Source organism: Manis pentadactyla, chromosome 12 (assembly GCF_030020395.1).
Source record: "Manis pentadactyla isolate mManPen7 chromosome 12, mManPen7.hap1, whole genome shotgun sequence".
In the NCBI taxonomy this organism is placed as follows: domain Eukaryota; kingdom Metazoa; phylum Chordata; class Mammalia; order Pholidota; family Manidae; genus Manis; species Manis pentadactyla.
In genome coordinates, this window is record NC_080030.1 from 47,962,643 (window position 1) to 47,987,595 (window position 24,953).

General features: G+C 37.6%; 1 protein-coding gene across 12 annotated transcripts in view; it reads right to left on the reverse strand.

Moving 5' to 3' along the window:
* UTRN (utrophin) overlaps positions 1 to 24,953 on the reverse strand; it is a 483,718-nt gene that overhangs the window by 326,930 nt on the left and 131,835 nt on the right. For all 12 annotated transcript variants that reach the window (XM_036906868.2, XM_036906866.2, XM_057489131.1 and 9 more), the window contains 12 exons: positions 24,270 to 24,385; positions 23,419 to 23,579; positions 18,980 to 19,183; positions 17,881 to 18,062; positions 17,024 to 17,174; positions 15,725 to 15,844; positions 13,619 to 13,720; positions 10,800 to 10,907; positions 10,342 to 10,521; positions 9,555 to 9,724; positions 5,593 to 5,716; positions 2,102 to 2,189 (listed from right to left, as the gene is read on the reverse strand). In XM_036906868.2, coding sequence (XP_036762763.2) covers positions 2,102 to 2,189; positions 5,593 to 5,716; positions 9,555 to 9,724; positions 10,342 to 10,521; positions 10,800 to 10,907; positions 13,619 to 13,720; positions 15,725 to 15,844; positions 17,024 to 17,174; positions 17,881 to 18,062; positions 18,980 to 19,183; positions 23,419 to 23,579; positions 24,270 to 24,385 — 1,706 coding nt within the window. The remainder of the gene's footprint in view (positions 1 to 2,101; positions 2,190 to 5,592; positions 5,717 to 9,554; positions 9,725 to 10,341; positions 10,522 to 10,799; positions 10,908 to 13,618; positions 13,721 to 15,724; positions 15,845 to 17,023; positions 17,175 to 17,880; positions 18,063 to 18,979; positions 19,184 to 23,418; positions 23,580 to 24,269; positions 24,386 to 24,953) is intronic.

Sequence of the window (24,953 nt, forward strand, 5' to 3'; positions counted from 1 at the left end):
GTTGGCCGTAGTATGGTCACCGTAACAGTGGAGGCACATCAGTGGAGCTCCAGCCCCTGCCTTTTTGTACAGAAAGTGTTTCCATCCTTCCCATTTGTACTGCTCTGCCAGCCTCCATTCTGAGCCAGGGAAAGAAAATGACCTGCCTGCACTACCAGGGGCTCTGACATCCAAAGGTAGACCTTCTGCATTAAAAATAAAAAATAAAAAATATATAGCTGGCTAGAAAAACAAGGAGGGAGCTCAAGTCTGTAGTGACCAAACCGCAGTGTCACAGGAGTTGTAAAATGAGTGGCAGGCGCCCGCGGAGCTAGGAGCACCCTTGCGAGTACAGGAATGCTGAGCCGGCAGCCAGGCCCAGGGAGCGTCAGCCAGCCAAGGGGGCGTGCTGCACGTGGGCGAGCAAATACCAAACCATCAGCGCAGCCATGAGATTACCTACGTTAGAAACACATGAGAAAGAAACCCAGCTACATTATGTTTATTACTGACATCTGATGATTTTGTCGCCTCTTTTTGAGATACGGAGCCTTGAGGCCTCCCATTGCTCAATTCCCTGCTTGCTCGCTCTACCACCTGTCACCAACTTGTCCCCTACGTCAACCCCAGCGCCCCAATCCCACCACACTGATTCAACGCTGACACAGAAAGGAGGGCAAATTCAGCACACGGGCTCCTAAAAGCACTCCATTCACACCAGATAAAGCCTGGTTCTCAAGCTACAGAGCTGAGGCAGAGGTGAAGAATCTACAATTGTAATTGACATGCATTCAACACACAATTTACTATAATTGTAGAAAGAATCTGCACCTCAAGAGAAACTATGGTCTCTCTGTGTCTGTGGGTCCCTGCAAGTACAAACTTGAAAGAGAAATCTCCAAATGGGGTGCCCTCACCCAGTAACTAAGACACTGAGCTAGGGTGGATTTTGAATGAAAACACTGTTTTTTCATAAGTACATTCTATTTATCTTTTCTTAAAAAAAAAAACAAGAAAAGAAATTAAGCCACACTAATGTCTGTGGATTAGCAGTGGCATATTTGCATGCTTTCTAAATAAATGGACTTTTTTTGGACACATAGATGTTTTTGTGTATATATCTGCATATCCTCAATATGCAAACTGACATATTTTTTAAAAGGCAGAGGCAAAAATCACCTGTGTTTTTTAAAATGTGGTTTTCTAAGTGTCGGGGGGGATGACTAGATCCAGAGGGACAGCAGGGAATTTTCTGGATTAATAGGAATGTTCTATATATTGGTAAGTGTGTGAAGGTGTCAAAACAGCATAGTTGTATATTTCAATGTAAGTTATACTTTAAAAAAAACTGTGAAAAATAACAATAATAATCTTGTCAAACTAATATTCCTAACTCTGATTGGGGTGTCTGTGGCTTTGGTCAAGAATTGCAACAGACATTATAATCATAGTAATAAGGAATAGGGCTTTCAAGATATGTCTTTCAAAGTAGATCAAAGACAGAATCATATGTAAAACTGCACAATAAAAATATTAACACTCAGTTACACTTCTCTACACTCCTCTGAGTCACTGTTTCTATGGCAAAACAAAAAACAAAGAAAAGTTCCTTGATTCAGGTAAAAATTTCAAATACAAGTAATACCTTATCAAATTTATCTATTAAAAAACACCTGTAGTAAATGAATATAATGCACTGCAAGTGACTAGAAATCAAAACCCTTAATGAATTTATCTTAATGTAATTTCATTTCCTCAAAGCTATTGCAGTAAAATTTTCTTTTGCCACCTGGCTCCAAAAATATTCCTAATATATAACCCCAAAGGAAAAGATTATAGAATCTTCTACACAAGTGGATTTTAACTGTTCTGCTGAGCTATGTTTTAGGATCCCAGACCCTACACAAAAGCAGAACAACTTTGCTTCTATCTGCTTTATATAATCAGCTTCAGCATAAGAATTCATTTGAGAAAAGATTCTCCTGCCAAAAACGAAAAATTTGAAAACCACTTTTCTAGCAAAGAGGGTTAGAGTGTTAAAATATATATTTGATTTGTCAAACTGTAAATATTATTCAAGCTACCACCTAAAAAAACATATAAGAAAAATCAAAGGTCTCACCTTTTCCCATTTGCTCCAAAAGGATTTGTCCAGTTTGGTTTAATTCATCCAGTCTGGGGCTTTTTTCTGCCTGTTCTTTTTCTAATCCCTGGAAATAGAGTCCCAGTATAAGAGCACTGCAACCTTTCTTCTCAACATAATGTTGATGCTATTTTAAGTTTTCAAGTTTAATGTCCCTCTCTATTCTCTCGAGTTGTTATAGTCAAAGTTTACCAAAGAATATACCATAAGACAAAACTATGCAATTTCAGACTACTATACAAAACTCCAGAGAATATTAAATTTTAAAAGGTAAATTCTAACAAACAATATAAAGTCTTGGTTCCTCTTATAAGAAAAACATTGCACCTTGTAATCCCAAGTTCCTATCAAGAGGCAATAAACTAAATTAGCATTTGAGATTCAGGATATCTATTCACATCTACAGCTTCAGTATAAGCCATACCATTAAAATAACAGTTTAAGTCAAATGAACCCAATGTGCTATGACAGATCACTGAACAAAAATCAATTAACAAGAAAAACAGATTGAAATATTCTGAGTCGCAGTATTATTTGCTGGTGTTACGTTAAGTGTATTGCAAACGATCACCACAAGCATAATTCATATATAACTTTTAAATAATGATGCCTTAGTACCCAAACTAAACCATTTTTTTCTTTTAGTTTGAGAAGTGGCTTTTACTTTAAATATTGATTTCTCTATGGTTTGATATTCTCAATGTCCCTCTAACTCAGGGACCAGGAAGACAAAATCTCTCTAGAATTAGTAAGAAAGCACTGAGCAAGAGTCATGGACACAGACACACAAATACTCATGTGTACATGTGAATCAGTATTTGAAATTTCTCCCAGTCCTCAATCCCCACCAATAATTATTTATTAATTACTCAATTGGTATCCATAATAGCACAATCAAAAACTACATAGCCCATATATCTTAACCAGGCAGTTGGAGAAAAATCCCACTTCTAACTTCTACACACATAAGTTACATGTGTACCAAATACATAAATATATCTATCAAATAAATTAAGTTATCCTATTTGGAGCTGCACAAACTTCAATGTGACTAAGTAAAATAACCATTTTTCTACTCAAAGATCAAGAAATAATAAGATTCTAAGAAACACCATTTACTTTTGTTAAACTAAGCACCAATGTAAAAAGTCACCATCAAACTGCAGAAAAATTATCACCTGTTTTATATAAACTGATTTTTCTACTATTTTCTTATAGTAATCATAAATGGAACTAAGGCTTCTCCACCCAGGTAGTGAGTCATTTGGAACAAGGTATTCCTTCACTAAAACAAAATTAAACTGATCTTTCCTCAATTTGCAAGAAAAATTACACCCTACAATAATAGTTAAATTTTCTTTATTTTACAATTTTTTTCTAACCCTATGGCATCTATTACCACTTGTCTAAAACAATAAAATAAATTAACTTATACATATGAAAGGAAAAACATAGGAATTGCTAATTATACCTTACATAAACATACATTTTGTTATTTTTATCCCCTCAACTATTACATTGTATTATAGGAAGAATTTCTGGAAGTAAAATTGTTCCTAGATCATAGGGTAAATTTAACTTAGCACTATTTGTGGGACTTGTTCCATAGAATTCACTGTAACTTCGAAATTCTTTAACACTTTAATGTCTTTGAAAACTGCACACATGCCTTTTTGTTAAATGATCATTAATATGATCTTTTGGTCTTTCAGAACTGTAAGAAGCATATGAAATTGATGGAACATAGCCCTCATTCCAGGCTCTCCCAACTCCGTGCGCACAAGGCTCTAATTGTGGTGCTTCTAAGTTAACAATCGTTCACGTTCCCCCCGCCCACAGTCACCCTTCCCTCCTTCAGTCAGCCAGCAGCTTTACTGAGTGCTGAAAATGCAGGAGTCAACGGAAATTTAGCCTCACTTTCTAAGCACTGCAAGCAGGCATATAAACAAATAATGACATCAACATAGTAAGAGTTCTCACAAACGTATGGTGAAAGCAATAGGGAACCAAAAAATGAATCACTTTACTCTCCCTAATTAAGCTAAAGGCGCCTTACAGAGTAGAGAGCATTTTGGCCACACAACACAAAGGCTTACTAAGGGCCAACTGAGCATGGACAGGAACATGTGGTAAAGGCGATGACATGAGACCACAGCAGGACTTGGGGAGCTGGAGCCCAGGGGATGGGAAGTGCCAAGGCACTTCAAGGTGGGGAAGTGCCGTCTGGAAAGCCCTTATCTGCTGGGGCACTAAGGCAGCTACATCTTATCCCAGAGCAATGGGAAGCCATTAGTTAATTGCAAGCATGGAAGCTGCCTGATCAGGTTTATATTGTAAAATGAATGGTCACAGAAGCCAAGGGCTGTAAGAAGATGAGATGGGTAAACAGTGGCAAATGCTGCGGAGAGAGCAGGTCTGATGAAAAAAGATGCATCCTTTGTATCTGGAAACCAACATTCAATAGTGACCTCTAAACAAGAGCAGTTATAGTAGAATGATAAAGCAGAAATCAGTCTCAACTTTTCAAAGAAAATTCTAAGTCAGCCAGGGTCTGACCCCAAACCTTCACTCTCTTCTTTTATACACACACCTGGCACTAAATGAAATTAAAAATTTGGTCCAAGGATCACAATTCCACACTTGCCCACCTCTGTCCCTCTGCTCAGGAGCACCCTCTGGCCAGTGTACCCTTTCCGCCCAGCTCCAAGCAAGCTTCTTCAAGTTCCAGGGCAGTGATGCTTCACGCTCTGGACTTCACCAGTGTATAGAGACAACTGCAATTCGGGTTCCCTCTCAATCCCATAGTAACTACAGCTTTGTAAACTGCATCACTGATATTGACACAAATCTTGTTTTGTAAATGTTTCCAAACTCTTCACAGATGCACTTCACTGCTGATGTAGATGACAGTACAGACTTACTCTAGGTGTCCAAATACTTTGCGAAAGAATGTAGAGGGACTTAATGAATACCACAGCATACATCACTATGATCGCCTGTGGCGATTTACAGTAACACACATATGGTACAAAGGTGCTAAAATACCATATATCTTAATAGTATTTTTTGACATGTCTTTTTTTTAAAGACAATATATTGAAGATATTTTGAGAATCGAAATAGCTTATTGTATTCAGAAAGCAAAACATCTTTGGCATATACAAAGTCATAAATTAGTAGATACCAGGTTGGGATAGATCAAGTCAAGCTGGAAGATAATAATAAAAACTGAATCACATTAGAGGGCTCCTTCCTGTGACCAAGGAAGAAGGGAGAACGCCTCCGCTACATGAGGATGTGATGCCAGCCAGCTTGAATAGATTCAAAATTTACTACAATGTCCTAAAAGCTATCTTATGGCTACATTTATTTTACAGGAAGCTTTTGGATCCCATCACCTCTTTATGCCAACAGCAAATCTATCCTGTGAAATATTTTATTCACTAGGATACTTTTGTTTTATGTTTTACCTTCAACTTCTTTCTCATTTCTGAAGTCTCTTGTATCTTCTTGTACTCTTTTATCTCTGTGGCCTGAATGGCAGGCTTTGATTTCGAAATCCAGTTCAACAGCTCTGCACTTACAGCATCAAACCTAATTTAAGATTCAGATGTTACTACTTGTCATTCATTTCCTTCTGCTGTTTCACTTGCTTAAGAAAGAGAACAATCGAGTCACCCAGGCATGTGTTTTTAAACACACCTCAAAAAAAAAAATTAAAAGGCAACCCAGAAATACAGTAACCACACAATATAAAATCATGCATTTAAAATTAAAAGTATGAAGAGAGGAATAACTTTAAAATCTTGATAAATCAATTTTTTAAATAATTAAAATTTTTAAATGTTCAGCTTTAGAAGAAATCACTTGTATTTTATAAACTCATGTAGATAATGAAAAACAGATATAGTTAAATAACAACAGAAAAGAATCAGTACAGACATTTCTAACACTAATGCCTTCTTTAATTCAACATGAAATTTTGAGCTTACAATATGCCAGGCACTGGGCTGGGCTCTTGATAAGAAGGCAAATCAGACACAACCCCAGCCCTCACAGAGCTTCCAGTCTAGTAAGGCAATGGGAACACCAGGCAGTAACAGAAGAACTGCTTGTGCTAATCCCAAGAATTCACAGGAATGGCCCCAAATCTGACCAAGGAGGGGATGCTTCCTAGAGCAGAACAAAAGCATCATGCCCAGGAGCTTCCCTAACAAAGGGAGAACAAAGAAAGGGGAAACCAGCTTTGCAAACTGCAGGTAGTTAAGTGTGGCTGGAATAGTAGGTACAAGACAGGGAGGGACAACTAACAACGTGGCAGAAAGCCACAGGTCAGTCCCTGGAGGGCCCTGCAGGAGAAATCAAGGAGTTGGGGCTTGACCAAAGGACCCCTGGCAGCCAGCAAAGGGCTGAAGGCACAGGACTGAATGATGTTTGTTCCTCTGTGCTCACTGGGGAGAAAGACTAACAAGAGGCAAGACTGGAGAAGAGGCTGTGTAATAGGTAATAACAGGAGCCAGAACTAAGACAGGAACCATGGGAAGCAAGGAAAGAGGACACAGCCTTGAGTGGTGTTGAAAAGTCTGTCAAAACCACAGTGAACAGGAACACAGGAGAACAGTCATTGACTGCCAGCCACATGCCAGGCCTTTTTCTGAGTGTTTTATGAATATTATTAACCTAAGCAAGTCTCACAACCGCCCTGTGAAGTTAATACTAGTATTATCCTTTTTCATTATGAAGGAATTGAGCTCACAGGATTTTTAAGTAACTGCCCCAGGCCGCAAAACCATAATGGGCAAAGTCAGGATTCAAACTGAGGCAGTCTGTCCTCTTAACCAGTACTCTACCCACAGGCTTCTCAAAACAACTTTTGGGTATTTTTAGGTGCTTTAAGGCAGGCATGGGTTGTCATTGCCAATTCGTTTGGGAAACTTCACTCTAGTGTTTCTAGTGAATTACAAATACTCGTTTTATCATCAAGATAAATTTTCCATGCAACTGGTAAGGGGATTTTGTGACACTCTAGGTAAAAAAGCAAGGCTCGAGGTGTCCCTCAAACAGTGGCACACTCCCCCCGTCATCTTAACAGATGCTGATTTGATCTTTGAGAGAAGAGGAGCGCCATCCGAAGATCACACACTGAAAATGACCTTGGAGACTGTAGGCCATTTCTGCCCTGGTATGGGCAAGAGCGATGGGAGTGCCAGAGCAGCAGGGGGCTCCGGTCACGTGACGGAGAGTGCTGGTATCTGAGCCCCTGTACCCTGAGCTGGTGAAAACAGCCACCAGCAGCATCATGAGAAGAGTAGGAGAAATAAACCACCAGTCCTGGAGCATGTTTTAGAAACTGTGCTAAGCAGTTATTTAGGGCTCACATCTGCTGTGACAGCCCATTTTAAACAGGCTAATAGTGGTCTCTAGAGCAGACAAAAGATATTAGAGCATCTGGAAACCACATCGCACTAGGAATGGTTAAAGATACTCTGGACTTAGGACAATAGAAATGAGAATATGAAACCTATCCTCAAGTACTGAAGAGGTACCACACTGACATGGGATGGTGTAACTCTATGCGGCCCAGAAAGCACAACTAGCCTACATGGGCAGACACAGAGGGGGCAGGCTTTGGCTAGACATAAAAATAACCTTTCTAATAAGGAAATTTCATCACCTTCTATTACAATGAACTGGAATGTACTCAGGCCTCTCTGTGTGCCCAGGAATTAACTGAAGGAATTTTGACATCAGTCAAATCACAGACCAGAAGACTGTGCTACTTACAGCTGGTTGCCCACCCAACAGACACCCCTTTCCCCACACTTCTTCCTTGCTGCCAGAGTTCCCCAGAACACAATTACAGAGACTGATAAGGCTCAACAGTTTCAACCTCCCATGCGCCCAGGGCATGGACGAATGATTGAATCCTGGCCAGTGAGACCACGGGGAAGTTGGCTGACATCTTACAAGAAAGAGCTTTCTCCCTGATTAAAAAAACAAAACAAATTAGGAAAACCCACCCTTCCTGCCTATAAAGCAGGTTATACAATGATGTTATGTCCAGGGCCGCAGCAGCATCTGGGGACCGTGAGAACACAAGCCCCAGGGTGACGGCCAAGGTGCTGAGAGCGGCAGGTCACAGTGGCAGGATGCCGAGCTGCACTGCCCGCTGAAACTGCCTTGTACTGTGACATAATCAATAATCTCACTATTTAAGTCGCTTTTGGTGTGGTATTCTGTTTCTTGCAGCAGAAGGTACCCTATAGAACATGATCATGTGTAGGATTTTTATACTTATGTACCCTGCTCTTATACAACTTTCCCTGTTTTCAAATGTACACAGTCAGCCTTGAAGAGACACACTGCCAGATATACCCAGCAGAAAATAAACACTCAGAAAATGAGAGATCTCTGGTAATATTCACATCAGAAGCATCATCCTATGTTGTCTTGGCTCCAAAAGCCAAGGTTTCACTGAAAGCTGCTCCTTGCCCTTCAGAGGTACACCGGTCCTGCAAGGAGATGCTGTTCAGCAGCAAAAACACAGCCTTACTACCAAAATGAAAATCATCTGGTAAACTTGCAATTCTGCTGTGTCTCACAAAAGCTAAACTGGGGAAATCATATCGTTGTTATTCAGGCCCAAAATGATTGCCCATCTACCCAAGCACTGGGACTCTACTGCCAAAGGGAGAGAATAATAGTACCAGTCAAGAGTAGTTTTGAGGATTAACTGCCACAGTGCATGTGAAGGACAGCATCTGGGATGCAGCACAGTTTAACAGAGTGTCTGACAGTAGTAAATACTCAATATATATCAGCTGTAATTATTCCTCTTCTAAAGATCCTAAGTTTCTTTTGAATCAATGACATCAAAAGATACTTCGTGCCAAAGATAGATCTTTAAGCCAAATGAAGAATTATTAATGAATCTGACAAAGGAATGAACAAAGGATGAAAGAACCCACAAAAAAGGAATGAGTGGGAAAAAGAAGAAAAAAGGAAGCTAAAATGGAAATACTTCCTTGAATTATTCTTGAATGTGAGAAAAGGAAGGAGAGTCTCAAAGAATAAGGTCTATCTCAAGCAAAATTGTTGGAGTTGTGTAAGCGAAAGAAAGAATAAAGGAACTCAAGGACAATCATATCCTGGCAAGGTTAATGGTGGGAAAGGAAGAAAGAAGGGTCCATCACACGGTTCCCAAATGGAACACCGGGTAAATACAACCGTCCGAGACAATTTAGATGCTTAGCCAATGTGAAGTAGAATATTCAGAAGACTCAGGGATAGTGAGTGGCTCAGTAGCTGAATTGCCATAACATATAATTGTATCTAAATTTGCAAATGGATTAGTAATTAGTACAAAATAAGTACCAAATACAAAACACATTATACGTGATATTGGGTTGGGAAAATGCCTATCTGTTCTCACTTTTTCTTAGCTTCGATATCCACAGGGACCTGTCTCTTCTTTGGCGGGGGAGGAGGAGGCAGTTCTTGCTTAGACCGTTTTGTAGTGACTTGTTCTCGTACGCGGACAGTCTCCAAAAGATCCTTCGGAGGAATTTGGGACATTCCCAGCTTTGCTACTGCCTGAGTCACCTGAAATAAAAATCAAAGTTCTAATGCTTTATAACAGCTTTAATGAGATAAAATTCACATGTCATAAAATTCTCCCTTTGAAGTTATGGTTCAGCAGCTAGTTAGCATAGTATTTCCAAGGTTCATCCATGTTGAAGCATGTGTCAGTAATTAATGTTTGAATTGTCAAATAATATTCCATGGTATGGATATACCACATTTTGTTTATTCATCCATCTATTGACAGGACATTGGGATGTTTCCATTTTAGGACGTTATAAATAATACTGCTACAAACATTCACATAGAAACCATTTTGTTTTTGATCAAATGACTAAAATATTTTTTGAATTAATAATATTACTTAAGATTTAAAGATCATTTAATGGTTTCATCTCTAAATGTTATCGGTTACTAAGGGTCACTAAATTACTGGATATTAATAAGTTTTTTGATATATTAAAATTTACTTTGGAAAACTGAAGACTTTCACATGTCAATTTATCAATTTTATAATAAACCAGGTAGAAGGAACTAATGTTTTAGTTTACCTACTATTTTTTTATTTCATAAAAGTAAAACTAACCTGAACATTTAACTTCTACTTAATGGCACATGATATCCAAAGCAAAAGGTACCTGGTTGGAGGAATCTTCTAGTCTCTGGACCAAAGAATCCCATCTCTGAGTCAGTTCCTCTGAGTCACTGTTGATCTTTTTAGATGCCTTAGGATTATCAAGTAATTGACCCACATCCTGGCCAATCTCACTCAGTTGATCCAAAGCTTGACGTTTCATTTCCATGTCTTCCTTCAAAATCTAGTATTCAAGATATTTATTAGATGAGTCCTCTCTTAACAGGACTTTATATTCCTGTTTCCCAGTCAGGAAATGTAAACATGTACATTTCATAGTAAAATTCATTTGCCAGGTAGTTTACCAGTGCTTAAACAAAAGGCTCCCAGTTCTAGATCATTACCTGGCAGCACTGTAGTGTTGGGTCATAATTTGTATTTGCTAAATTGCATTAGCCACTGATATAAAACACTAAACTATCACAGGCTTACGAGACAAACGGTAACAATGACATCACTTACAGCCAGTCGTCGAATGCTGACACTTAGTTCCTTTTGGTCTTTGAAGTTGCTCGTCTGGACTTTATTTAAAGCCTCTTCTTTTTCAGTGAGCCAGGCTTTCAACAAGCACTATAAGCAATAATAAAAGTTAGAAATAGATATTGGTGATTCAGGTCAATAACGTTCCCAAATCTCTTTCACGCTATTAGAGGCTTTACCCCTGTGAAGGGCAAGAAGGACTTCAATGCCTAAGCCTGATATATGAATGGCCCAGAAAGACACCTTTCTTTAAGATAGTACCCTTTGCAGATTTGCAGCAGGTTAAGCTGACATTAACCCCACGACTGGGTAACTGAACCTAATCAGGGAGGTAGGTGGATCTAAAAGGCTAAATCCAACTAAGTGTCCAGGAGAATCACACCATAACTCTCTAGGGGCAGAAGAAAGCTCAGAAATTGTCTTGTCACAGCCCCTCATTTTAGGGAGGAAAGAGAGAGAAGCCAAGTTAAATGTCTAAGATCACCGGTGGCTTTTCCATGAGCACCACACTAATGCTCCAGGATCAGTAGTAACTATGATTAAAGGAAGCCTGAGGGTAGTCCAAAGCCAATATAAAGATATTTCAGCTTCACTGGCCAACACTGCATGTTTTTTTCCACATTAGATATTTAGTAATGTGGAGAGATCAACGTAAAGGAGGGGTAGAAGAGACCAGGGCTGCACGGGGGTCATTCCTCCCGAAAGGCAGCATCCACTGCAGAAACCCATTTCTACACATTGACAGGGAAAAAAAATCTTAGTTCTGTGTTTGCAGTGGGATCAATTCTTCCTCTAATTGTTTCATTTATCAGCTTATTTAGCAAGTTTTCCTTGTCACCATATTCCACCAAAAAGAAAAAAAAAAAAGATTACGATTAAGAAAATAAAAGACAAATACAGATCCCGCTCTCAATGTAGTAAAAGTGAAAAAATAAACATATAAATAACAATGGCACAAAAAAGAAAGTGCAGGCACCACAAATAAGTAATACTTTGTATTTATGATATATGTAAATATTTATTTATGTATTTATTTATTTATTCATAATATATGTAGATAGATAGATTCTATATATATATACTTTTTAATGTCATGGCAGTTCCAAAGAAGAGATTACTTCCAGTTTCAGGATAGCGGGGGAAGAGGAAGGAGTTTCTAGCTGGCTTCATGATCTTGAGGGATGAGGAAAACTTACACGTGAAGAGATGGTAAAAAGACATTCTACAGCAGATGCCATGCCTCAGACAAATACACAGAGGCTAGGAAACAATCACTAGAAATACATTCACTCTTTCAAAACCACAAAAGCAAAACAAAGCAACAACAGAAACCATGAGGAATCGCATGAGAATCGAGCAGGGAAAAGAACCAGCTCCAGGTGCTATGCTCCAATTGCTCTGACAATCCAGCAATGGGCAACCAACTGGGAATTCAGTCTACAATGGAGTGAACGATTGTCCCTAGAAAGATGATTTTTTTAGTTGGGATTCAGTTTATTTGGTGTCATTCCATGCAAAAGCAAATTATATTAAGTACCAACGTTGATCCAGTTCTCCATTTTAACAAGATTCCCCTTCCAGATCACTAGCAGAAAGCCATTCAAAAGTAATACCTAAAATAATACAGATGGCCAAAATACTAGCCACCCCCTATTTTTAAAATATTTTTTAATCACCATGTTAAAATGATTTCAGAATTTTAAATTATGTTACTTAGTAGAAGAGTAACAAAATGACTTTCTGTAGCAATCAATGTCTCCTGCCATCATTACTCAAATAAATTTTAACTATTCTATGTGACTCTTTGGCCTCAGTACAAGCATCCAAATAAATATAAGTATTTGTAAGTGAAATGTAATATCCCAGAAATCAGATGGGATCTATTAAGAGATTCTTAATAAGAATATTCTGACTAAATATTGGGAGCAGGGGTAGTTATTAACATTTTATATTGGAACAAATTTTGCAATCTACTTTTTAAGATGTTCTCTTTGCCACCATATTTAGTAAACCACAAAACATCATACACTTCTTTTTATCCTCTGAAAAGAATACAGTTGCTTTTTGTGGGTGGAAATGAAATGCATTTAAAAGAATCAAAATGGACACTGAGATGTGGGAATAGAGTATCTGCTTATTTTCTAAACCACAACTGTTTGGCATTTGGGGAGAAAGTGTTTGCTTATTTGTATTCTGTTTTGATGGCTGCTTTTCTGGAAGGATGAAGGGCAGCAAAGGGCCTCCACTCTGGCTGAATATTTAAGGTGGCAGCTTTGCCCAAAAGGTTCATTTACTAAAGTAACCCTTAGTGGAAAAGATTATGATCGTATTCAACTATTAAATCAATGGTGTTACTAAATAATATTTTCTCATTAATTTCAGTAGTTACTCTGGTTAAAAATTAAGAAAAATTCTTAGGATTTAAAGTTGACAGGGTATTGAGTGGATGTATTTATTCACTGTTTACTGAGCACAAACTCCATATTTCTGTTGACACAAGGTCAAACACACTACTCAGCATGAATGCAATAAAAATTACTGTCCAACAAATTGTGAAAGTAGCATTTCTAAATGGTGAAGCATAGGTCAAATTAAGGGTTATTAAAGTAGACCCATATAATATGATCTCTATGAATAAGCTGCATGATCAGTTACAAAATGGATAGAAATCTTTTAAAAAATTATTTGTATATTTTTTCTTTCAAAGCAAAATAAACAAGACAACTTTATTCTAATGCCATTAGTAAAAATGGATTACTTTTCACCAGCTACTCTGCTCAGTATGGATAACAGTTTCATACCTGTTCTTCCAATAATTCCTGCCACAGTATATTGATTTCTTGTAACCTATTCCAGCGTTCTTCGGTCCAACGACACACTGCTGTCCAGCGTTCACCAAGTTTCTAGTAAAGGAAGAAAAGCATCCTTCATCAACAAAGCCTTAAGAGGGAGTTACCACTTATTCTTAAAGAAATTCATGTATCCATTGCTCTTTATCAAAGTAGCAATTTTTTTAAAGTGTTTACATAAAAGTTGCTATCATAAACCAATACAGACAAATCCTATAAATGTATAGGTGAGAAAAACTAATTTCCATAGAATTTAAATTCTGTGACTCCAAATTCCTGCTCTTTGCATTTCATTGTGGTTTTTATATGAAAATTTGACATTTTTGCATACATCTTTGAAGTAGAGCAAAAAACTACTTTTTGTGCTCCAAATTTTTCAGGCTATAATTATCTTTTTCAAAAAAAACCACCTTTACATGACAAGAAAATTCTCACCTCTGTTACCAAATTATGGAAAGCAATCTTACAAAAACTATGTTTTGAATAAGTTTTTATAAAATAAAAAACACGCTTAATTGATTTGTGTTTACATTGCATGATCTAAAAATAAATTCCACAAAAATCAGCAATATAAACTTACAAGTATTAGCAATACTGAATAAACAAATTTGATGAGCTAATTTTTTTAAAAATCATTATTCATGGTGTCTTTTCCAACAAATTATTTTATTACCATTTTATAAATCATGATTGACAAATGTTACACTTATTTCTACATTACTTACATGTACACAAGAATTAATTCAGAATATACTATTTTGATATTTAACACCAGAGGAAGCTGTGTAGGATGCAAGGGTAGAGAAGTTAGAGCTGGAAGACAAGTCTCTGGCCTCAGCTTGAAAACTCACTGCCTATTTAAATTTCAAGGACATCATGTAAGCTCTCTGAATTTCAGTTTCCTCACTGTTAAATAGGCAAGACATGAATGCCTACCTCTCAGGTTCCTGTACTAGCTAAATACTATGCACTGAAGTCCAGAACCACAGGCCAAATCTAAATGTTACCAAAAAAGTAAAGCTGTTCATATGATGAAATCATAGTCTGAATGTTACTGAAATTCATAAATCAGCAACAAAATCTTATCAGGTAGATTGTTTATAGTTCATAATGCGTGATCAAAACCAAAAGTTTCTGTGATGACTGCCCTTGCACTGTTCACCATATAAGAACTTATTCACTATGTAAGAACTTGTTCACCATGTAAGAACTCGTTGGTTATGCTTCAGAAGATTGGAAACTGTTGAGAATTAGGCTTGGGGTTGATTAATGATTGTGTATTGAGTCCCCTATACAAAATTTTATTGTTGTTAACAACCATATGATCAATAAATATGAGAGATGCCCTCTCAAAAAAAAAAAAAAAATTAGCAGTGTTTCTGATCTACGAGCAAGTTCAATAAATAAGACCAAAATTCAAAAAAAAAAAAATCTTATCAGGTAATCCAAGTATGGTTCCAATGAAATACCACTAAGCCTCTATAATTTACAAAGACTTGTAAAGAGACACAATTGCCCTTAGTGGAAAATGACACACTTTCTTGGTGTTCCCTCAACAGTTGCTGAAATTCACACATTGATCTAACAAAGAAACAGGGATATTAAACCCTACATTGCTGAAATGATCAAACTTGTATAGGCACACACATTTTTTTTTTTAAGTCCACATCCACCGAGCTCCACTCCTAGGGATTCAGGTCTGTGTGGAGCCCAGGAATCTACATTTTAACAAATTCCTTAAGTGATTCTTAGCAAGAAGTCTGTGGACCACTTGTTGAGTTCAGTTCCTGTGTTTCCAAATCTTGTTAATTTATGCACAAGGAAGCTGGGGATCACACACAGCTCTGCCAAGTCACCCCAAGGGCTGAAGGATATTGAATATGTAGGCACTCCTGTCAACCCATATAGAGTGGCACCCCAATGGGAAATGCAACCTAAAGAAGGTTACTCTACTCTTCTGAGTGAACGATGAGACAGGACCTGAAAGATAGGGGCACAGAGTAGTTGGGTTTGAGACCACAGGTCCCTTGGGATTATCCTCCTTTACAGGGTCCTTACCTGTAACTGATCTTCTAGAACAGCTGTAGCACTCTCTCCACTGTTTTCATCAACAATCACCACCATGTGAGTTAGTGAATTTACCTTTACCTGTTCAGTCTCAAGATCCTTTTGCAAACTCTGGAGAAAAAGTTAGTTATAAACGATTATTTCTACTCTTTCACATTTACCTATTTAAACCACTCAGTTGTCAATAGTAATTAAGGACACCTAATGAGGCATCCTATTTAAATTTCCAATCATTACCCTAAGTGTTTTACTAATGAAACAAACCCAATATATATCTTTGCATCTCATTAAGAACCAAAGCAGTTTGAAAATGTAGTGTCACAACAGATTATAAATGGGATGTCACCACTTTTATTCCAAGTTGTGGCAAAAAACAAAAATTAAAAAGTAGCATAAACAAGTTGTGTCTCTATACGGGGAATGTAGATAAGAACATAGAATTGGTAAGTCAAAAAAAGTCCCCAACTTAAATTTAGTCAGAAATTATTTTATCTAGTGCAGCATAGTATAAAGTGAGAGTTAAGTAAAATGCTATTTGATAGTCAGAAGCTGTTCTGATTAGCTATCCAGGAAGCAATTGGATATATGGATGCCTTCGGTTCTCCTCTTCTATGGAAAGCATGGTAGGTCACTAGATATGTGTACATAGGTAACTTATTTAAGCACTACCAATAGTGTTTAATTGTCAATTAAACAATACCAATTGTCAATGCCTTTCAAGTTGTATTTAATGTGTCCCCAAACTTTATCAGTTACTTAGATGCTTCATTTAAAAATAAAATTCTTCAGTTTGCAGAGAGGCAATTTTACTCTACCTCTTCTTGACTATGGAAAGTTATCTCCTAAATATGAGATCAAATTAAATTATCCACCAAATTTTATTCCTCAACATAGTGCCTTACACTCTCCTCGCTCAGAGAAGAAACAACAGTTTTCCTTAATGGATTAGATACAGATAAATCTGTGGGTTTGCTTCTTTAACCTCATACTGCATTAATGCCAACAGCATTAAGCACTTACAGGTCCAAAAACAATCAGTGAGAATCTTAGACGAATGCTATGTCCTTTCATAAGAAGACTATACACACCCATATAAAATCTGACCTGTGTTTCATCCCTGGCTCAGAAGAGTCACATCACCAGGAGCTGCACCGTATAAGCTGCTGAATGCAAGACAATGCTAAAGTGTCCCAGCTCTCTGCTAATGAGAGAAGTCCTTGGCCCTGGAGAATGTTAAATGCTGCTTTTTCATATTTAATAAGGTATAAAAGAAATATGAGCCACATTTACTTTATGATCCTCTAGCAGCTCTTGTAGGGATTTTAAGTCATCATCTAGGGGGCGAGTTTCCATCTTTCGAATGCGTTCTTCTGTGAGTGTCAACCAGGCCGACAGCTGCTGAAGCTGCTGCGTCTGCAGTTCCATGAGCACATCGTGCAGCCTGTCCAGGGAAGAACACAGTGTCGTTCCACTACCCTTTCCCTTTGAGAGAGCAAATACATACCCCGTGCACCAAAGAAACCAGGCAAGGGAACACATTCTTGTCCAAACAGTTAAAGTGGCATTTCATCTTTAAACACAGAAACAAGCAAGTTTATTTTCTTGCTAAACAAAGTCCATTAAACCATTAAATGCAGTCAAAGGATGCAAATAACAGCACACTCTGTTCATATCAGAATCATTGTTTCTTCAATCAGGAATTCCTGCTTATTAAATAGGTGGAAATTGCAATGGAATGCAGTTTGCTCCTTAATGCACAATACATGAAATAAAATCAACCATGGGGGGAAAAAAATGCTTCAAGGAATATTACAAAGTAGAATTGTAGATAAATACTATGTAGTCTTGTCTTCCTACCGAGTTAATAGCTGATTTTAATATTGCAAATAGATGACTGTCCATATAAAATGTTCTTTTCCCTTTTTGTTGATTTCTGGATTCCAACTTTTACCTTCTCATGTGGTTGTCATACCAAAGGGGAAACAAAGATCCTACAAAATTCCAGCAACATTACAGAAAGAAAAGAGTTGAAAGTCTGAGACAAGTTCTGTCATTATCTTGTTTTTTCACAGATACACAGACTTCTCACGCTAAACTGGACAAGGCAGCCTATGGAATAAAGTACTCCTTTCTTCGCTCCCACTCACCGAGACTGTCTGTCCATACTCTCGACCCTGAGTGCCTCCCATCTAGCATTCAGCAGGGTCATCTGTTCCTGAATCTCAAACTCCTCCTCATCGGACAGCGTTCCTTGGGTCATCAGCTGGTTGCCCGCGTGCAGGACGCTCCCCACGCTGCTCTGATGTGCTGTCAGCTCCAGCATAAAAGCCTAGAAAGGTACATCATTATGATTTGCGAGCTGCTCCTTAGAGAAAAAAACTCTGCATAAATTGTTAATGCCTAAATATCAGTGCTGCAGGAAAAGGCAGCCATGTAGTGTGCCAGTGAAGTGGACTTTGATTCGAAGTTTTTAAGCTCTGAACATAGGAAATAAACAGCTGGCCTAAGTAAAAAGGGGGAATGGATCAAAGAGGACAATGTTATATCTGATAATACCAGCTATTTTTAAATATATGCTGATTATGCTACTGATAGGTCATGAACGTGGACTCATGAGAATATATAATTTAAAAAACACCATGCTCGCCCAAGAGCAACTGCTCAAGGAATGTGAACATTTCAATTATTTTCCAACCAAAGCAGCCAGTAAAACCTGTCAATTAACATACTAACACAAAAAAACTATGTAATCAAATATAATATAATCAAATCAATATATATAGATATTGCAATAGAATAAATCCTTGAAATTGTAGGAAATTTTCATTATATAAAACTACACAGGAACCCTGGATCTGACACTTGCTTAATCATACAATAAATAAACATAATCCCTTCCTGTGGAACACTCAAAACCCAGATTTTGTGTACTGATTAGTCATTTTGAGTTTCAACTCTTAATTATATACTTCAGCAACAAGGGTTGCTAGGCAGAGACTTTTGTCAATGGCTCCTCAGAATATACAAGTTAGGATAAGATTAAAATGTGAAATTTAATTCTGACACACAGTTAATCACCCACACCAATTTTGTAACAAAGCCCTATTTAAAAATATCCAAGTCCTGAAATAGGCCATGACGTTTGTATGGAACTGAATTCAGTAAACAAACATCAGGGTAGAGCCCGTGGTTAGGCACAGGCATCACGGTGGGTATATCGTGCTCATGAGCTACAGGTTTCTTTACTTCATGGGTGGCAAACTGGTCTTTGACTTCTTCAACATCGTCAGAAATGTCATCCTGCTCCTGGAAAGTGTCCTCGGCGGAGAGCAACCAGGTCAGCACCTCCTCCAGCGCTATCTGATAGCCGTCCAGATCCATGTCGACCTCAGTGACCGTGCTGGGGGTTTCTGCTCGGACACTCTCCTGCTCCTCCTCCGGCGCTGAGCTCTATGAAAACAAAGCGGAGAGCAACCCACAAGCGTCATGAACATGAGAAGGTGTTCAATAAAGACACACCGTGTGGAGAACCCAAAGCGGGGCACCACAGTGTCTCGGCATTCGTTCATCCACTTCTCAGGAGCTGGGCCAGGAATGCCATGATCTCATTAGAAAGAACTTCTTAAATACGCTAGGAAGGCAAAGAGCACAGAAGTGGAATGCACTCATGGCTTCTGTACTCATGGAGATGGTAATATAGGTGCAAAGAGAGAAATAACCCACATGAATCACTTCTGAACAAAAATTAAATGGCTATTAGCAAAAATTGTAAATTCCGTGGTTCCAACAAGGGATGTGGTTTGAGCTCCCCAAGGGTTAAAATAAGAAAGTTACATAGAGGATCAGGAATGTGTCGGGCCTTGAAGGATGGTTATAATTTAAAGAAAAGGAGAGAGATCAGAATCCTGCTTTGACTCCTAGCTAAACTGCCTTTACTGAACCGCATTTAACACTGCATTTTAAATAGGCTGAAATACAGGCACATACATATAGGCTATGGTACTGATGATAGTTTTTTGAGGCAGTTGTCCTGAGTTTACTTGCTGGCCTTTATTTGAAGGACCCATGGACTAAATATACCTCAAATTCTTTCTAAGTAATGGAGTATTTTCTCACATACTTTCAAATTTTATAACCAAGTCATCCATCTCTCATTCCTTTGTTCCCTTTCAGAGCAAAACTTCTTTAAAATTTGCCTATAATCTGTCTCCACTTTATCCACAATTTTTATGTATTTCAAACACACAAAAATGTATAGAGAACAATATAAGAAGTATTGGTGTATTTAACATCAATAGTCTGTTAACATTCCCTTTCATTTCACTCTGATTTGGAATTGTTCTCCACCATGCACCAGAAAAGGCTTTTGCCAGTGTCACCAATAACTTTGCCATTAACAAATCCTCTTTTCTAGCATCATCTTTACCGTGACCATGTAATTGACCAACAAATGAGAACATTTTTAATAATAATGGTGCTAGGACAACAGTCATAAATGAAAACTGCTCCAAGCAAACCCAATAATCTGATCCCTCTGTTTCTTCCTTAGGCTCTCAGTAGCGTCCATGGCTGACCACTCCCCACCCTCCTGAAGCTTTCGTTTCCCTTCCTCAGTAACACATTGGTTTGCCCCTTAGTTCAACAGCACTTATCAACCTATAAGTAATGAATCCCGTCAAAATTAGGTCCTAAGCCCTTTTTTCTTCTCTCTCTATACTTTGAGTGGTTTCACCCTTTCCCATTGGAATGGCACCTAATCCCTCCAGCTAAAAAACTGGGGAGCCAGCTTTGATTTCTCTCTTTTTCACCTCCCACATTTAATAGATATTCATTTCCTACCTTCAAAATTTATCTTAAATTTATGCAGACCTTCCCATCTCCACAACAAGCAGCATTGTCCTGAGGACTACAACAGCCTGAAAACTGGTGTCTTTACTTCTCTGTTGCCACCCACACTCCTGCCTCCACAATCCACTCGTCATACAGCAGCCTGCATGATTTTTGAAAATTATAATTACATCATAAGACTGGCCTGCTTAAAATCTTTTACTGCTTTCCCAACGCTCTTCTGATGCAGTTTAAAATTCTTAACACAGTTTACAAAAATACTGTAAGAGCAAGAAATGTATATGTGTGTGTGTGTGTGTGTGTGTGTGTGTGTGTGTGTGTGTGTGTGTGTGTGTAAAGACTTCTCTGAAAAAGTTCCATTGAAACTTAGGAGAGATGGGAAGCTTGCTATGCAAATAGTGGGTGGAGGAGCATTTCACGGAGAGGAACCCACATGTACAAGAATCTTGAGGAAGGAGAGGAAAAAGTCCACCATGGCTGCAGTGCAGTGGCCTAAGGTGAATGTGGAGGGCACCTCAGTCTTGTGACCCCCAAGAAAAGATGTGGTCTATAATTAGCATGAGGGCTGGAACAGAAAGAAAACATGCACCAAAGACATTTTGGTGGAAGAACAGACAAAATAAAGTGAACACAGGAGTTGAAACATGAATCAGTGAGCACACAGATGAAACACTGGATAATTAGGAGACAGATGGTGCCAATGACAGAGAAGAGAAAATGAGGTAAGTTCTGGACCTACTGTGAAGTCAGAATAACCCTGGAGATCCTTTAGTATCTGACCTCTATCCTATAATGAGGATATCTGAGAACTAGAAAAGTTGGTGACCAGGCACAGACCACTTACATAGGCACAAGGATCTCTGAGGCAGGAGATGGAAGGCATTATCCAAATGCAAACATTCAGATAGTATTAATTAAAACATAAGAGGCAACTTTCAACTGAGAGATTAATTTAAAGAGAAATTCAGGAATTATTTGCTGACCATGTAATGCTCTGCAGCATATGTTTGTAGAAGGAGCATGAGAGGAAAGCTGATTATTAGCGATCTTTGGAAAATAGTGGATGGCAAGCTCTGTCAGAGAGTAGATGATTAAAATTTAACCACACTTATTTCTTCAGTTAACTTAATTCAACTTCTAAGGCACTTAACAAAAGTATGCAAATGAAGAAGTTAATGTTAACACACTTACTCTCTTACTTAAATAGCAAATGGCTTCTGCAATTCTTATCATGTTACCCTGAGCCCTAAACAGAAATGATTATTTTATCTTCACATCATGAAAGGCAAATGAAATTTCCTTCCTTTTTAAGAGAGAATGGCCTGAACTGTAAGACATAAAACACCCCATTTTCTAACAAAAGGAACCCCAATCCAATAAAGAAATGACTCTAAAACCAAAAGGCATCCTCAGGAGATTATCTGAGTCACTTGAAAGGGAGCATCATTAACACAGGATAATAACTACGCTACTAGAGACAAATGCTTCTCAGCACTTTTCCAGTCAATTATAAACCTGAGTTTTTCTTCAGTATCATTTGATTTTCAAAACCACTAAGAAGATCCCTAGGCTCATCTGGCCCTATCATCTTGCCTTCTTTGCCCTAATCAGTTCTTTCTTTCTTTTTCTGTAATTATGCTAGTTTTGGAAACGGAGGAAGTAAAAGGATTGGTACCTACTACCCCAAGTACATCTAAAGTAACAAGCAAGTTCTCTGAGCCTACGAGAAAGAAAAACAATGTTATGCCAATTCAACGCCATGATCATTACATGAGAATTAACTAACATTTTGAGAAAGGAACTTGTTGAATGAGAATGAATGATAATGCCAAAACAATTAAGAAGAGAAAACTATAGCAAGTTGAATGCTTATTAAATATCATTTACTTTGAATTTACTCTTTATGAAGTGAGAGGTTTAACCCAGATTTTACAGATAGAACTGTGGTTGAAAGGGTAAGTAACCAATCCAAAGTAGTAGTAACAAGGATGAAATTGAAGTTTCAGTGCCGTGCTTTCTGCCTCTCTCAAAGGATTTTCTGATCATTTTGAAATCCATGTGTAGCTCTTCGTTACCTGGTTGCTAAAATGTTGGACCAAATGACTTTTTAAGGTCTCATCCAACTGTTAAGATTCTTTCATTTTATGAATTAAGAGCACTGGTTACACTGAAACAGAATAAGATACAATATGGATCAATTTTGGGCAGGAGAATTTAGGAAGAAAAAGTCATGGCTTTATTTGTATCTCCTGAAAAAAATAAAACTCACTTACATCCTAATGATGAAAATCACTGTAAACCCTTTAAAGAAAAACTCGCAAGGTAGCATATTATCAATTTCTCCTCCTGAATGAAAGGAAAAATAAAGTTTATATCTTAATAGCCTTTGTGAGAACATAATGGTAAAAAAGAAAGTGGCAAAAAGAAAAGAAAAGGAAAGAAAATCAGTAAATAGAACAAAACTAGGCTGACGTGAAAAAAACAACCTCCAGACATGGAAACAGTAATAAAAGATGGTGGTCAGACACACGTCAAAACACAGGTCCTTACGCAGGTCAAGCCTGGCCACAGCCCTAGACCCTAACTTCAGCCTATCATGTGGAATAATATATTTGCCTTCTTGATAAATTGCACATTTTTTAATTACAGTTTTCCATCGCATGCATGTGACATGTACAGCCTGCTCACTGACAAACTGAACCTCTCATGCCTAGGTAAGCTGAGAAACCAAGTGTTCTCAGTCAAGAAAAAAAAAACCCTCTCTAAGTGTTTTTATAGAATACCTAAGAGAAAACAAATATGGCGAGTCAAACACTTGAATAAAAATCTACCTGTACCTGAATATTAATTTCTCCTTCTTCACATTCTTTCTTATATTTCCTTGGGAGCGTCTCTACTTCACGGATGGCATCTATTGTGACTTGCTGAGGTAGCACCTCAAACAAAGACGTTAAATACATAATTATGGATTTCTTGTCAGGAAGCTGAACGGCAACATCTAAAAGTGAAGAAAATAAGTACCAGCTTGAATTAGATGTCCAAAATACATGAGTTGCTCGATATTAGATAGAGAATAACTATCCTGAGTACCCATAAACAATACTAGTATTTAATCTCTGCAATACCATAGCTCAGGAAATTTCTATGTCATATAATAATATATGTAACAAAGGCAAAGACAATTACCTATTTTTGCTCAGTATCCCATTTCTTAAAAATCTTCCCTCAAAGCTTCCTGAAAATGCTTTAAGATAAGCTATGATTTAAGATTATGATATAGACTTTATTCATAATATGAAAACATCTAGAACTCAACTACACACAACATTTGTCACTGTTTTCACATGATACACAGAAAATTCATACTAAAATTAATTTTAATGAAATAAACCAAATACTAAATTGTTTATCTAATAACGATATTTTCCAGAAAACTTTAGATCTTATGCTGGCATTAAATAACTGTTCTCCAATGATGTGATTAAACTTCCTCCTAAAGGATCCTACAAATTAAATATAAAAGTACTGATTACTGTCCACAATAAAATGGCTTACACCATATTTCAAAAGAAAAACACTCCTCAATTTTCATAATCCTTTCTAAAAATTAAGAGAGAAAAAGAGTGCTTTTCAAGTATTTAAAATTGTAAGGCCAAATCAAAGTTGAAAGTTGAACACTGAACAATACCTTCAGGATCCAAGAGCCTTTCAATTCCCAAGTAAGTCTGAGCCTTCTTGAAGGCATGTTCAAGTCTCTCAATTGGGGACATTTTGACGACTCTATCCCAGCTGAAGAGATCAGGTCTGAAATCACCATGCAAATAAAATTCAATGGAGATAAACTATGTGGACAGAAGTTGTCATTGTTATAATCCAATACACTTCAGTTTTGGATTATTTTATTTGTGAGTTTAAATTTAAAAATTTACCTTTATATCCCAAAGGTCTGTCAAATATATAATATTTTTAGGGAATTTACAAACATGAAGTCAACAGGTAAAACATGCTAAGGTTCTAGTATTGGTTAAATATGCCTGGTAATATTGCTGAAGGAACCACTAAAAGACTAGAAATGGTATGTAATATTTCCCAAATGGTAGAAAGATAAAATAAGGAGGAGGAACCTATTAATACAAGACAAGGAAGGAAAAAGATACAGAGAAATGGGAAGCTTAAAATAAGAGGTAAAGATGAGCCTAAATACATCAGTTATAACAATCAGTGTTAACAGACGAAATTCTCCAATTAAAAAACCAAAATTAGCAGAATAGAGAATCCAGCTCTAATCTGCTCACAGGATACTCCTAAAACAAAAGCCCTGAGAGAACTACCCTCTAAACAATCCTCTTCACATTACTATTGCCTAATTTTT